The sequence below is a fragment of the Debaryomyces fabryi genome (genome assembly GCF_001447935.2).
Source record: "Debaryomyces fabryi strain CBS 789 chromosome Unknown contig00219, whole genome shotgun sequence".
Classification (NCBI taxonomy): Eukaryota; Fungi; Ascomycota; class Pichiomycetes; order Serinales; family Debaryomycetaceae; genus Debaryomyces; species Debaryomyces fabryi.
Window position 1 is genome coordinate 473 of NW_015385645.1, and position 11,886 is coordinate 12,358.

The following is an 11,886-nucleotide window of genomic DNA, read 5'->3' on the forward strand; positions in this document are numbered from 1 at the left end:
GCCTATGTTGGTGGTAGGTGAAGTGACACAAAATTACGAAGAATGCTTTAAATTAATCAATTCGCGGACAGTGCTTGCGTTTGATGCAACCTTCCGTGAACTCTAAACCAGTCCTTTTCCACAATATTCCTTGAAAGTAAGGGAATATTATAGCCTGGAAACGATCCTGTGAGAAGAATCTAATTTCTGATTGCGAGTGTTAAGTGAGAAGCAACAAGTTTGTAACCTTAGTTGCAGCTCAACATTGCCAATCAGCTAGTTTGCCTAAACATTTTAGTTTTCAATTTAATCTGTTATTTCCTTCAACAATAATCTATAATTTTAACCAAGCTCTTCTGTTCTCTTCATTACTACTCATGTTTGTTCGCTGCGTTTTTGTCTCATCATCTGGTTACGTCGTTGCAACCTCACTTGCATACTGTTCGACGCGATATTACACAAACATAATTCTAAACATTTCAACAGTACTATTAGACTATCCAATGATCCTTGTCTATCCATGAACAGTAGAATAAACCAATATTCTTCCAAAAACCCTAACTCATCACAATCCGCTACTAATCTTCAGGATTTGAACAACTCAAAGCAGCAGTTTCTGCGATATCATGACCCTAGATCTCCCCAAGAAATGATGAGATCGTCTAAACTGGAGAATGACTTTATGAATAGAGACAATCGGGACCGTAGCTCTACTATGAACTCGATTGACAGTCTCAATATCAACTCAATTGAAAATACTAAAATGTACAAAACTCACACCGATCAAGATGATATAAAAGAACTAATTAATGAAACCCCTGCAAATACCAAAAGTCCTACTTGGCTATTAAGTGATATCCTACAATCATTTAGTAGTATAAGAGATAAAGATGAATACCAGATCGTCTCAAAAGGAAATGAACTAGTATCAATCCTCATAAAACATCCCCATTTAAAGAACGATATAATCCTCAAGAACTTTTTAAATAAAATTCAATTCATGCTTTACCACGATGTATCAGAAGTTAGAGCTGTGGGCTATCGTATTATACGATACATTATATCTGATTACGAATCTTTAACAATCTTAATTCAATCAAAGATCTTAATATTTATAATAATATCCTTGTCCACGAATTCCTCGTTGCTAGAAAAAGAGCAGGCCCTTAAGTTAATCAGAGAATTTTTGAACATCCCGAAGGGAACAGATAATCTATCTATTGGTGTTATTAAAAGTCTCATAGCGATAATTGAGATTAATGAGCCGATGACTAATATAACTGAAAACTTCAAGAAAATATGCATCGAAACAATTTGTGAGATAGCATTATTGAGGCCCGAGTTAGTTTTTCACAGTAGTGGGTTCAATGTTATCATTGAAACTGTAATCGAAGATGATTCAGTCGAGCTATCTGGTAATTGCCTCCTTGTTCTTATAAAAGTGCTAGACTCAGAGAATACTCGAAAATTCTTAAGAAATGGCCATGATTTGAACTCATTGGTATCAGCATTCTCGAACATTGATCCAAGTGAAGAGGACAGAAATATTCCTAGTTTCAAATTACAAAAGGCTGCTTTCCTGCTCTCAATTATATTGAAGAACTGGAACGGTTTAATGAGCTTTTCTCATAATAATTTTGAATGTATTAAAGATTTAATATGTAATTTAAAGAAGAAAAGCCCTAAATTACGAGATATAATTATGGAAATTTTACTAGACTTGTTAAGAATCGAAATGTTTCCTTGGTTAAAGTCGTCTAGCATCGGTGATGTAATCCATAGCTTTAATAATTATGGCAACAATTCTAACTTTACCTTTGAGTACGACGAAATAAGCCCCGAAAGCTTTGAGTTTAACATTATAAACCACTATTTGGGTTTAATTATAGCTATTTTAATTAACCATGGTATTATCGATCTCTTGATTGAAGTCATCGAAGAAAATTCAAATGAATCGAATACGAAAAAGGCAACAAAACTAGTCACCCATATATACTCAATGGCTAATAATTTTCTTCCTGATGAATTGCTTCACGACAAACTTTTATTATCATCTTTGCGTAAGGAATACCTGGAACTTTCGTCAACCTTTAAGATTTGGCAGTCGACCCGAAAATCAAATCAATTAACTCAGGCTTCGGGGTTCGATCCTTCAAATCAATCATCGAAGAAATTAAGGTTGTATATCAAGAATGTTAGCATAGGCTCAAGGTACAACATAGATGACCTAGAATTTAAAAATATGGTTACTAACATCAGAATTTTAACCATCAAAGAGTTCGAGGATTGGAATTGGAATCTATTATTCAGCTTTATCCAGGGCCCTTTACGGAATCCTAGAAGATTCGATGAAATTCTAGAAAAGAATCCTAAATTCTTAAAGAGATTGATGTCATTTTATAGACCCTTTAAGTTTCGGTTCTGCAATATGCCAATTACTCACAAAAATTTCAAAATGTATATAAATATTGGTTGTCAGTTATTGGAAACCTATTTGACTTTAAACCATGGTATAAAATATTTATCGTCTAACAAATTGTTGCCACAATTATCAGAAATATTTGCACAAGTGGATCCATATAGTGGGATTGTTGCAAAAGAACCCATCTTGTCTAAAAAGAGACTTGAAAATACATTAAGCATTGGTTACCTCAAATTTATTGGTATCTTATCAGCAAATACTTATGGTCTCAAAATGTTAGAACAATGGCAGTTCATTAACTTGTTCCATAATATAATAGAGGGAAGTCGAGATTCCGAGTCTAATAATTATTTAATAATAAATCTATTGAACAGCTTAGACTTCACTATCGATAGTCAATTGAGAATTGTTTTATCAAAAGCAATTTGTATATCCAATTTAAAGGTACGCAATTTTATTATTGACAGCATAATTTCGAAATTGATAAAAGTCAAGGAATGTGAACACTTTGTTATCAAGTTATTAGTGAACCAGATATATGACATTGATCTGGAAATTTCAGATAAATCAATTAATTTATTATACGAATGTTATTTGAGTAATGATATTAATATTTTAAATCTTATCATACGCTTGAGACCTTCAATAGTAATTTTATCGAAACATGCAAGCGGGAAGATGTTATTGATGAATTTTATGAAAACATCAATAGGTTTCAAGTTCTTGGAGGATTCAGGGTTTATCGATGCAGAGTTTGATAAATGGATAAATCTAATCGGGTATGAATATGTCAGAAAGATTGAACTTTTGTTGCAAAGGAGGTTTTTCCCATATGTATCCTCTATAAGCCCCGACGAGAAACTTCCAGTTCATTTCTTCAATTATTTGTTACAAACAGAAGAAGGTTTAATGTATTTCCAAACTCTTAAGCAAAGAAATTATTTAGAGAACTTGATTTCAAATATTGAGCTGATTTCGTCGAAGATAGCTGAAGCTAACAATGATGAAATATCCGTAGACGACTGGGACGAAGAAGAAGATCAAAGCAAGCTAATATATAAGCTAAAACAAAACTTGTGGATTATTGGGAGTATAGCATCGGCAAAGTACGGAATTCAATTATTGGATACAGCTTACACCAACATGGATAAGTCAGTTGTTTCAATGATTCTAAATTTGTTCTATAATTCACCCAGTTGGCAAATAAGAGGGATTTCTTTCTATGTAATTGGAAGCATTGCATCGACTATTGAAGGGATTGAGATTTTAGATGAATTGAATTGGTATTCAGTTCTAGATAAGTATAACAACCCAATGAAATTAAGTTACCCTAAAGATCTTTATTCTAAGGATATCTTCAACATTGAAATTAATAATCCGTATCGAGATATTAAATACTATTCATTATTTAGTGGAGGTGATGAGAATTTGGAAACTGGTAAGTTATTTGGTGATATTGAGGATGAAGAGTTTTTCGATCATGAAAAGATTTATGAAAAGATTTTGAACCTCGTAAAACATTCAAGCTCTGTATTGAATAGGATAGCCAGGAAGGCAACCAAACAATTAACGTTCATTAAGAAAAATTCTCCTTCAGTGTTTGAGAATATAAGTCTTTTTTTGAAAATAATTAAATTAGTTGATAGAGGAAGTTATAAATTTAGCATTAGAATGTTTATATTCGAACTATTTTTAGACACTAAGGTTTTAGAGAATCTAGTGAAAAAGGATAGAAAGAATATTAATATCAAATAAGTATATAATAATATTAAAATTCTTATTTTTTAGGTTTTTTAGATTGTGGATCTTCATCATTTTCATCTTCTTTCGACAGTTTTCGTTTCCTTTTAGTCGCTGTGGTTGATCCAGTGTCAATGGTTTCTTTAAATTTATTACCACTTATTTTTAATGGTTTGTATTTGGATATCACCAAGTTCGGATAGTGTCTCCTTACCCAAGGCTCAATATCTTGGGGGTTAAGTTCAAAACTACTCATATCATCATTGATCAAATCGGGTATTGCTTCGTTAACAAAGAGATTAATTTTATGTGTTTCTTTGAATTGTTGATCGGGGTCGTCAATTGTTAACAACGGGCCCAATACTTTTTGTAATTTCGGATTCATTGCTATTAAGTTCTCTATTCTTGATTTGTCTTCATCAGGCAAGGCTTGGTCAGTGGCTGGCGCTATAGATTCTTTCGATTCAAATTTATCTAGTAAATCAATCAATGCATTATTCCTTCTTTGGTAAAAGTTTAAAGTTTGTCTTTGCGATATTTCATTCTGAAATAATTTCTGTGACACTGAGTATACTCTGTAGAATCGATCTTGATACTTTTCAAATAATTTGGCATAGTCCTTATTGGACGCACTTGGATCTTGTGTATTGTCTATATATCCTTGTTCAAATTCAGGGTCTGAATCATCGTTTTCTTCTTTGACATGATCATTCTCATGCTCATGATCGTTTACTGCCTCTTTTTCATCTTCGTTGTTGTCTTCTGTTTGGTGTTTGTTGGATTCTTCATCTGCGTGGTTAGGATCTAATTTACTATGCACTTCTAGTTCATTATTCCCATTTGCTGGCTTAATCTGTTCCTCAGGTACATTCTTATCACCTGCCATTTCTGTATTTCTCTCCACAGATATATCTGATATTTCTAGCTAATTAACCTTCAACAATATATCCATCATAAAACAGTAGCGATATGGGAATAAATATGTCGCAGTGATAATTTCGTAATGTCGCAAACCTATCAACGCGTCTACGTTATAATTTTATGTATTCAAGAGATTATATGATATACAGATATACAGATTGGAGAATAGTATCAAGATGTCAATTGTATCGTTACTAGGAATTGAAGTTTTGAATAACCCAGCCAAATTTACAGACCCATATGAATTTGAAATTACTTTTGAATGCTTGGAACCCTTGAAAGAGGATTTAGAATGGAAATTGACATATGTTGGGAGTTCGAGATCCTTGGATCACGACCAGGAATTGGATTCTATATTGGTTGGACCTGTACCTGTTGGTATAAATAAGTTTTTGTTTCAGGCAGATCCGCCGTCTCCTGAATTAATTCCAGCGAGTGAATTAGTGAGTGTAACAGTTATATTGTTAAGTTGTTCATACGCAGATAGAGAGTTTGTAAGGGTTGGATACTATGTTAACAATGAATATGACTCTGAAGAATTAAGAGAAAACCCTCCAGCTAAGGTGCAAGTTGAACATGTGGTTAGAAATATACTCGCCGAGAAACCTAGAGTTACTAGATTTAATATAGTTTGGGATAATGAAGATGGTAATGCAGATGAATATCCTCCTGAACAACAAGTAGACGAAGAAGAAGAAGAAGAGGAAGAGGAAGAAGAAGAAGAAGAGGAAGAAGATGAAGGAGTAGAAGGCGAAGATGGTGAAGATGGTGAAGATGGTGAAGATGGTGAAGAAGGCGAAGACGTTGAAGAAGCAGTGGAGGTCGAGGAAAATGGAAATAAAGAAGCCAACAAGGAAGAAGATATTGAGGAGGACATTGAGGAAGATATTGAAGAAGATATCGAAGAAGATATTGAGATCGAAGATGAAGAAGAAGCGAAGAATACTGATCAAGGTGAAACACCAATAGATAAAGTTCAAAGCTAAAATGTATAATTAGTTTAATAGATAATTCATTATCATATATATTTATTGATATATAAATATATTTATAGTTCGTTAACAAGGGTAATTTAATGATATTTATTGTTTATGGTTTTCAATAATTGAATTCAATGATTGACTTAAACTATCTATGACTTCTTTGTTTATAACTAAATTCTCCTTTGGAAGATGCAGACGTAATTTGGAAATCCATTTATCGGGATGCCATTTTAATCTTTCCTTTTTCAATAGGTCGAGTACGCTTTCGTTATCATCCACGATATATTCGTAGAAAGAAGATACTGGCTGTCTATCGTTAATAAGCTTCACAATTTGTTCAGTTGAAATAGAATTCCCTCTAAACATTGCCAATAATGGTAACTTTAATTGAGATATATCTGATGTGTGAAATGATTGGAAATATTGGTTCCTAATATCTATTCGTTCTTGATTAGTATTACTTTCATTCACAATTTGTAAATATGGGTCGTTGATCCTCTTGTCACCAACGTGTATATCGACTTCGGCCTCATCCATAAGTCCAGCCGAAGACATAGGCAAATTGCCTACAATTTTATACTTTCCGTTATTTAAATCAACCGCGGAGTGAGTATCATATTCATTTCTATTATAAGAACTTTTCAATTCTTGGGATCTAAGAATCTTATTCGTTGGAGTTTGGTAGTTATAATATGCATGTTGGGGTTTTCTCAATGGTTTCACAAACTTGTATCCATTGATAGAATCTCCAAATTCATCCATTATCGGTAATTGTGGGGAATGGCTAGGGGTTGGAGGTCTTGAATTGGCAGGGGTTGACTGAGAAATGGGGGTTGATTGAACATGCGGATTCGAATTGACAGTCGTGTTGAGTGTAGACGATTGATGAGGTGAAGATATCAACGAATTTTTTGGCAAATAATCGTCATCATCATCTTCGTCATCCTCATCGTCATGGGTCCAATCGTCATTATCGTGATTTTTCATGGCACTTAGCTTATTCATTACTGGGTTCTGCGGTACCAATGTCTTTATTGAATTCTCAAAGTTCAAGAGATTCTTCACCTTTGAGAGCTTGGTTTGTGAGGGCGTTTGCTGCTGACTTGGGGAGTCTTTGAACTTCAACTTCGACTTCTTACGCGGCTGCACCGGACATGGGGTGGAGTCGCTATTGGAAAAGCTGAGCTTGAACGTATTGTTGGTCGAATTGTTCAAACATATCGACATATCGCTGCGCACAGACGTATTCGTCGTAGATGCTTGACGAGGGGTCTCCATATCTATATCCAGCGGCGAGTCCAAAGGCCTTTTACGTCTATTCACATACTTGGGCGGCTGGCGCCCACTACCAGTACTATCCGATGGGGTCCCACCAGTGGCCCCACCACTCGCATCTTCGTAATCTTCTCTATACCCCGGAGCATATTCATCATCGGTATCCGATTCTCCCACAATTGTTTGATTTCCAAAATCGTCGTGATTCTCCTGTCCGTCCAAGTCCAACTCGGACTCCAAATGCAAATTATTCAACTTCTTCATAGGAGACAGAAACAACACCGATATGTCGCCTGCTCCACGCCCAACAGGGGTCTTACCCGTTTTCAACGGCGTCGAAGCCCCTGCCATATCAAAATCAAACGACGAATTTACCAAGCTCTCATTTTCCGAGTCGTCATGGTTTCTATTGTTGTACCACTTGAGTGGTGCCACCTCCATCCGCTTGCTGGGCGTGCTGCTGTGCGTATTTGTATGGCCCATCATATATCTTCAATGTACGTACCGGCACCTAAAATGTCCTGGCGATATCATGCACTTGAAATAGAAGCACTAATAATCTGAGATGTACGGGGGAGTGTCTTTTGGTCCTTCTGCAATGATGCTAAATGGAGACCTATGTTCATCTGATGGGTGTTTGTTTTGATTTCTGAAGGGAATAAAATCACGTGCACAGCCAAAAAAAATTAAGTAAGGGAGCTGCCATTATGGCACGGTTCAACGGTAGTAGAAAAATACAAAAGGAGGGAGGGTGCAAAGACGCGAGTTCGATTCGGATGTCAGAGAAAAATGTTGCGACATACGACATACGACATTGTTTATCTGGCAACTTTTCTTGTAGCACGTGGTGTGTCAAGAAGACCGCAGGAGAGTCATCGCACTAGCATGGATGATCGATGGTGTTCCATCGGTGTTCCATGGATCACTATCTACCCTGGGTCATACAACATTGTAGGGAAAATCTGGAAAACATAACCCACACGAGTGGATGCCGATTGTTTTTAGGGACATTTCTGTGAAGTTTGGCACGATGAATATATTTGGTGCATATACACGCATGGGCCACGCAGAGCAATGTATAGAAAACAGAGTATAGTACAAATGAGCACAGTAGAATAGAATTGTGAACGTATTTGCCATTAGTGCAACGAAACTTTGATAAATTGACCTTGACAATAAGAGCCTGGGCCAATGTACGCGATATGTGGAGGAGTAGCAAGTGTAGCAAGTGCAGCAAACAATACAACAACGTAATGATTGACTTCCAGAAGACTATGAACCGGTCAAAACGATTTATGTAGAAGCGGTAGAACTCAAGATCTTGCTGCAATTTACTATAGAACAAAATCTCGTCACGATACGCCACTATAGCCCACCTTGTGGTGCAAAAAAATTTGTAAGATCACCGCAGTGCTTATCGCAAAAAATTGCGTATTCTATTGTATATAAGAATAATAATTTCTCTGGTAGTTTTTTCCACAGCTTATTAGAGTACTAATAGTTAAATGGGTACAGATATACTATCCAAATTAATCAAAATTACTACAGGAGAGAATGAAGGTGGTACAGGAGGCGAATCGCCACAAAATGGGTTGTCTTACCAGTCAATTTCATATTTAACATTTGAAGCTATACTAGAGGTTGTGATCATCTGTTTTGCCGGGTTTGTGGCTGCTAAGAGTGGGATTTTGAATATCCAGGCTCAAAAGGTGATTTCCCAATTGAATGTGGACTTGTTTACACCGTGCTTGGTTTTCACGAAATTGGCTCCTTCGTTATCGTTTGAGAAGATGGTTGATATTCTTATCATACCGATATTCTACGCCGTATCGACCGGAATTTCGTATGGGTGTTCACAGGTGGTTGGGTGGCTGCTCAGCTTAAATGACCCGGAAACAGACTTCATTACGGCCATGGCGGTGTTTGGGAATTCCAATTCGCTTCCGGTTTCGTTGACGTTGTCGTTGGCTACGACATTACCCAACTTACTTTGGGATGACATTGAGGACGATACACCCGACAAGGTTGCATCAAGAGGTATACTATACTTGTTAATATTTCAGCAATTGGGCCAGGTGTTGCGGTGGTCATGGGGTTATAACAAGCTTTTGCGAAAACGGTCGCCGGAAGAGATGAATACATATTCTAAGCCACCTTATAACGACGATCAAGAGGGCAGTATCTACGATGGTGACGAACAGAGACCTTTACTTACCAGTGGTGATATACATGGAGCACATTTTTCCACAATTGATGGTGTTGGTGAAGATTTCACCAGTACCACAGCTGTGAAAAACGATTCGCAGAGCTTGGTATCCAAAACACCTAGAACCGACTCATCTAGCAGTATCCTGACGCATGGCTCTCAGTCATATTCTGTCGATAATGCTTTGACAGAACAAATTGACGACGAAAGCGACACAGATCAAGCATCAACTGACCTTCATAAGAAAAGTGCCCGTATATACCAGTTATGGTACACGTTGAAGAGATTGCCAGTCATCAAGAAATTTTTAGCATTCATGAATCCACCGTTATATGCCATGCTAATTTCGGTTGTTGTGGCATGTGTTCCTGCTTTGCAAAGGGAATTTTTCGTAGACGAGGATTCTTTCATTCATAATACGCTTTCGCAGTCAATACATCTGTTGGGTTCAGTTTCTATTCCCCTTATTTTAATTGTTCTTGGTTCGAATTTATACCCTTCCAAAGACATGCCCCCACCATCGAGACATTACAAGCGTATCGTGATTGGATCATTACTCTCAAGAATGATACTACCTCCGTTTATCTTGTTGCCTATTATTACTCTTTGTGTCAAGTTCTTTAAGATCTCCATTTTGGACGATCCTATATTCTTGATTGTTGCATTTATTTTGACCATTTCGCCTCCAGCCATTCAATTGTCGCAAATCACGCAATTGAACAATATTTACCAGAATGAGATGTCTGGGGTGTTGTTTTGGGGTTACGTTATATTAACGTTACCAACTACCATTTTTATAGTAGTTACAAGTTTAGAGGTATTGAAATGGGCTACTTCATAGTGATTATTTAGTTACTTTATCTAGCAATGTATATTTTTTATCGGATCCATACACCGAGTTTTATCAAAAAGTAAAAAAAAAATAAATTGAGCACTTTGTTAAAAAGCCACTACAGCAATAGAGTTCATTCATCTACATAAATCTATTGAATTAATTATCATCTAAGTTGTTTAATAGCCAGAACTTTCATGGTTTAGACAGTATCTGCATCTTAAATATTGTTGATTAGATTTCATCTTAGAATTCACCTATTAGATTCGTGGAAAGAATAGTCAGTTATCGAAATCAAGCTGAGTATATTTACATTGACATAGAAGTAACGTTTGTGAGAAACAATGGTCAAAGCACGTAAATTAGCAGTGGTAGGATCTCGTTCTGTAGGAAAGTCATCCATGACAGTTAGATATGTGGAAGATCATTTTGTTGAGCTGTATTATCCTACTATCGAGAATCAATTTTCGAAGACTATCAATTACAAGAACCAAGACTATGCCATAGAGATATTGGACACAGCCGGACAGGATGAGTTTTCTATTATGAATGAGAAACACTTAATAGGTATTCATGGATACTTGTTGGTTTACTCTGTAACCTCGAGACAGTCATTTGAATTAATTAAGGTCATCAGGGATAAAATATTGAATTCAATTGGTACCGACCAGATACCAATCGTGTTAATTGGAAATAAGAGTGACTTGAATTATCAGAGACAAGTAGAGACAGAGGAAGGCCAGGCATTAGCAAAAGAATTTGGATACAAATTTTTAGAAACATCTGTCAGAGATGATGTGAATATCGATACTGCTTTTGAGAGTTTAATAGATGCGATTGAAGCCATTCAAAATCCAACTATTAAACAAGATGATAAATGTACCATAATGTAAATTGCTACATTTCTTACTTCTTATTTATACGTTGCAATTTTAGATTCTAGCTATATGATCTTGAGATATTATTGTGTTTAGCACATGTCATAGTTGTTTAATGAAACTTATAAATTTGTACTTAAATAATACTATAATAATAATTATGATGTTTGTTGATTGGATAAAAGCGCGAGGCTTATCTTTCGTTTTTGGAATGCCTAAATGTAAACTCGAACAAGTATTGAATTCTTAGCAGACACGTAGTTCACAAGATCAGACTCTTGTCATATGTAAAATCAATTCAAAAAGATGTATTTGGCGAAGCTTAACAACTTTTATAGGGGTAAAATGTCTGGTATCACCCAGTTCTCTACAACCTGTAATAAAAAACTTCTGTCGCAATATATGCATGGAAGTCAGATCAGTTCAATTCTGTAATAGGCAAGAAAGCACGCTATCAATTCTTGTCGATCGCAGTATGATCACAGCAGTTATTATACATATCTTAATTTTATAATAGTAAACTGAGAGAAGACAAGCTCCTATGGCTTCACAGAGAGACTAGTAATTTGAATATCTTTTTTTTTTTTTTTTTTTTAACAAGGGCCATAATCTGCTATTGGTTTAAGTTTATTAGTTTCTTATTACAGGTC

General features: G+C 35.8%; 6 protein-coding genes across 6 annotated transcripts; 4 read left to right on the plus strand and 2 right to left on the minus strand.

Moving 5' to 3' along the window:
• Positions 1–631: 631 nt before the first annotated feature.
• On the plus strand, positions 632–4,156 carry TSC11 (TORC2 complex subunit; the record flags this gene model as incomplete). Its single annotated transcript, XM_015614327.1, has 1 exon — positions 632–4,156. One exon carries the CDS (start codon positions 632–634, stop codon positions 4,154–4,156), a length of 3,525 nt encoding a protein of 1,174 aa, XP_015464840.1.
• Positions 4,157–4,178: 22 nt separating this feature from the next.
• AC631_05499 (uncharacterized protein) lies at positions 4,179–5,027 on the minus strand (the record flags this gene model as incomplete). Its single annotated transcript, XM_015614328.1, has 1 exon — positions 4,179–5,027. One exon carries the CDS (start codon positions 5,025–5,027, stop codon positions 4,179–4,181), a length of 849 nt encoding a protein of 282 aa, XP_015464841.1.
• A 211-nt stretch (positions 5,028–5,238) lies between these two features.
• ASF1 (nucleosome assembly factor) lies at positions 5,239–6,048 on the plus strand (the record flags this gene model as incomplete). The annotated part of the gene is made up of 1 exon (XM_015614329.1): positions 5,239–6,048. One exon carries the CDS (start codon positions 5,239–5,241, stop codon positions 6,046–6,048), a length of 810 nt encoding a protein of 269 aa, XP_015464842.1.
• A 96-nt stretch (positions 6,049–6,144) lies between these two features.
• Positions 6,145–7,761, minus strand: AC631_05501 (uncharacterized protein; the record flags this gene model as incomplete). Its single annotated transcript, XM_015614330.1, has 1 exon — positions 6,145–7,761. One exon carries the CDS (start codon positions 7,759–7,761, stop codon positions 6,145–6,147), a length of 1,617 nt encoding a protein of 538 aa, XP_015464843.1.
• A 1,064-nt stretch (positions 7,762–8,825) lies between these two features.
• On the plus strand, positions 8,826–10,367 carry AC631_05502 (uncharacterized protein; the record flags this gene model as incomplete). Its single annotated transcript, XM_015614331.1, has 1 exon — positions 8,826–10,367. One exon carries the CDS (start codon positions 8,826–8,828, stop codon positions 10,365–10,367), a length of 1,542 nt encoding a protein of 513 aa, XP_015464844.1.
• A 335-nt stretch (positions 10,368–10,702) lies between these two features.
• Positions 10,703–11,251, plus strand: RHB1 (putative GTPase; the record flags this gene model as incomplete). Its single annotated transcript, XM_015614332.1, has 1 exon — positions 10,703–11,251. The coding sequence occupies one exon, from the start codon at positions 10,703–10,705 to the stop codon at positions 11,249–11,251; it is 549 nt and encodes a 182-aa protein (XP_015464845.1).
• Positions 11,252–11,886: the final 635 nt, after the last annotated feature.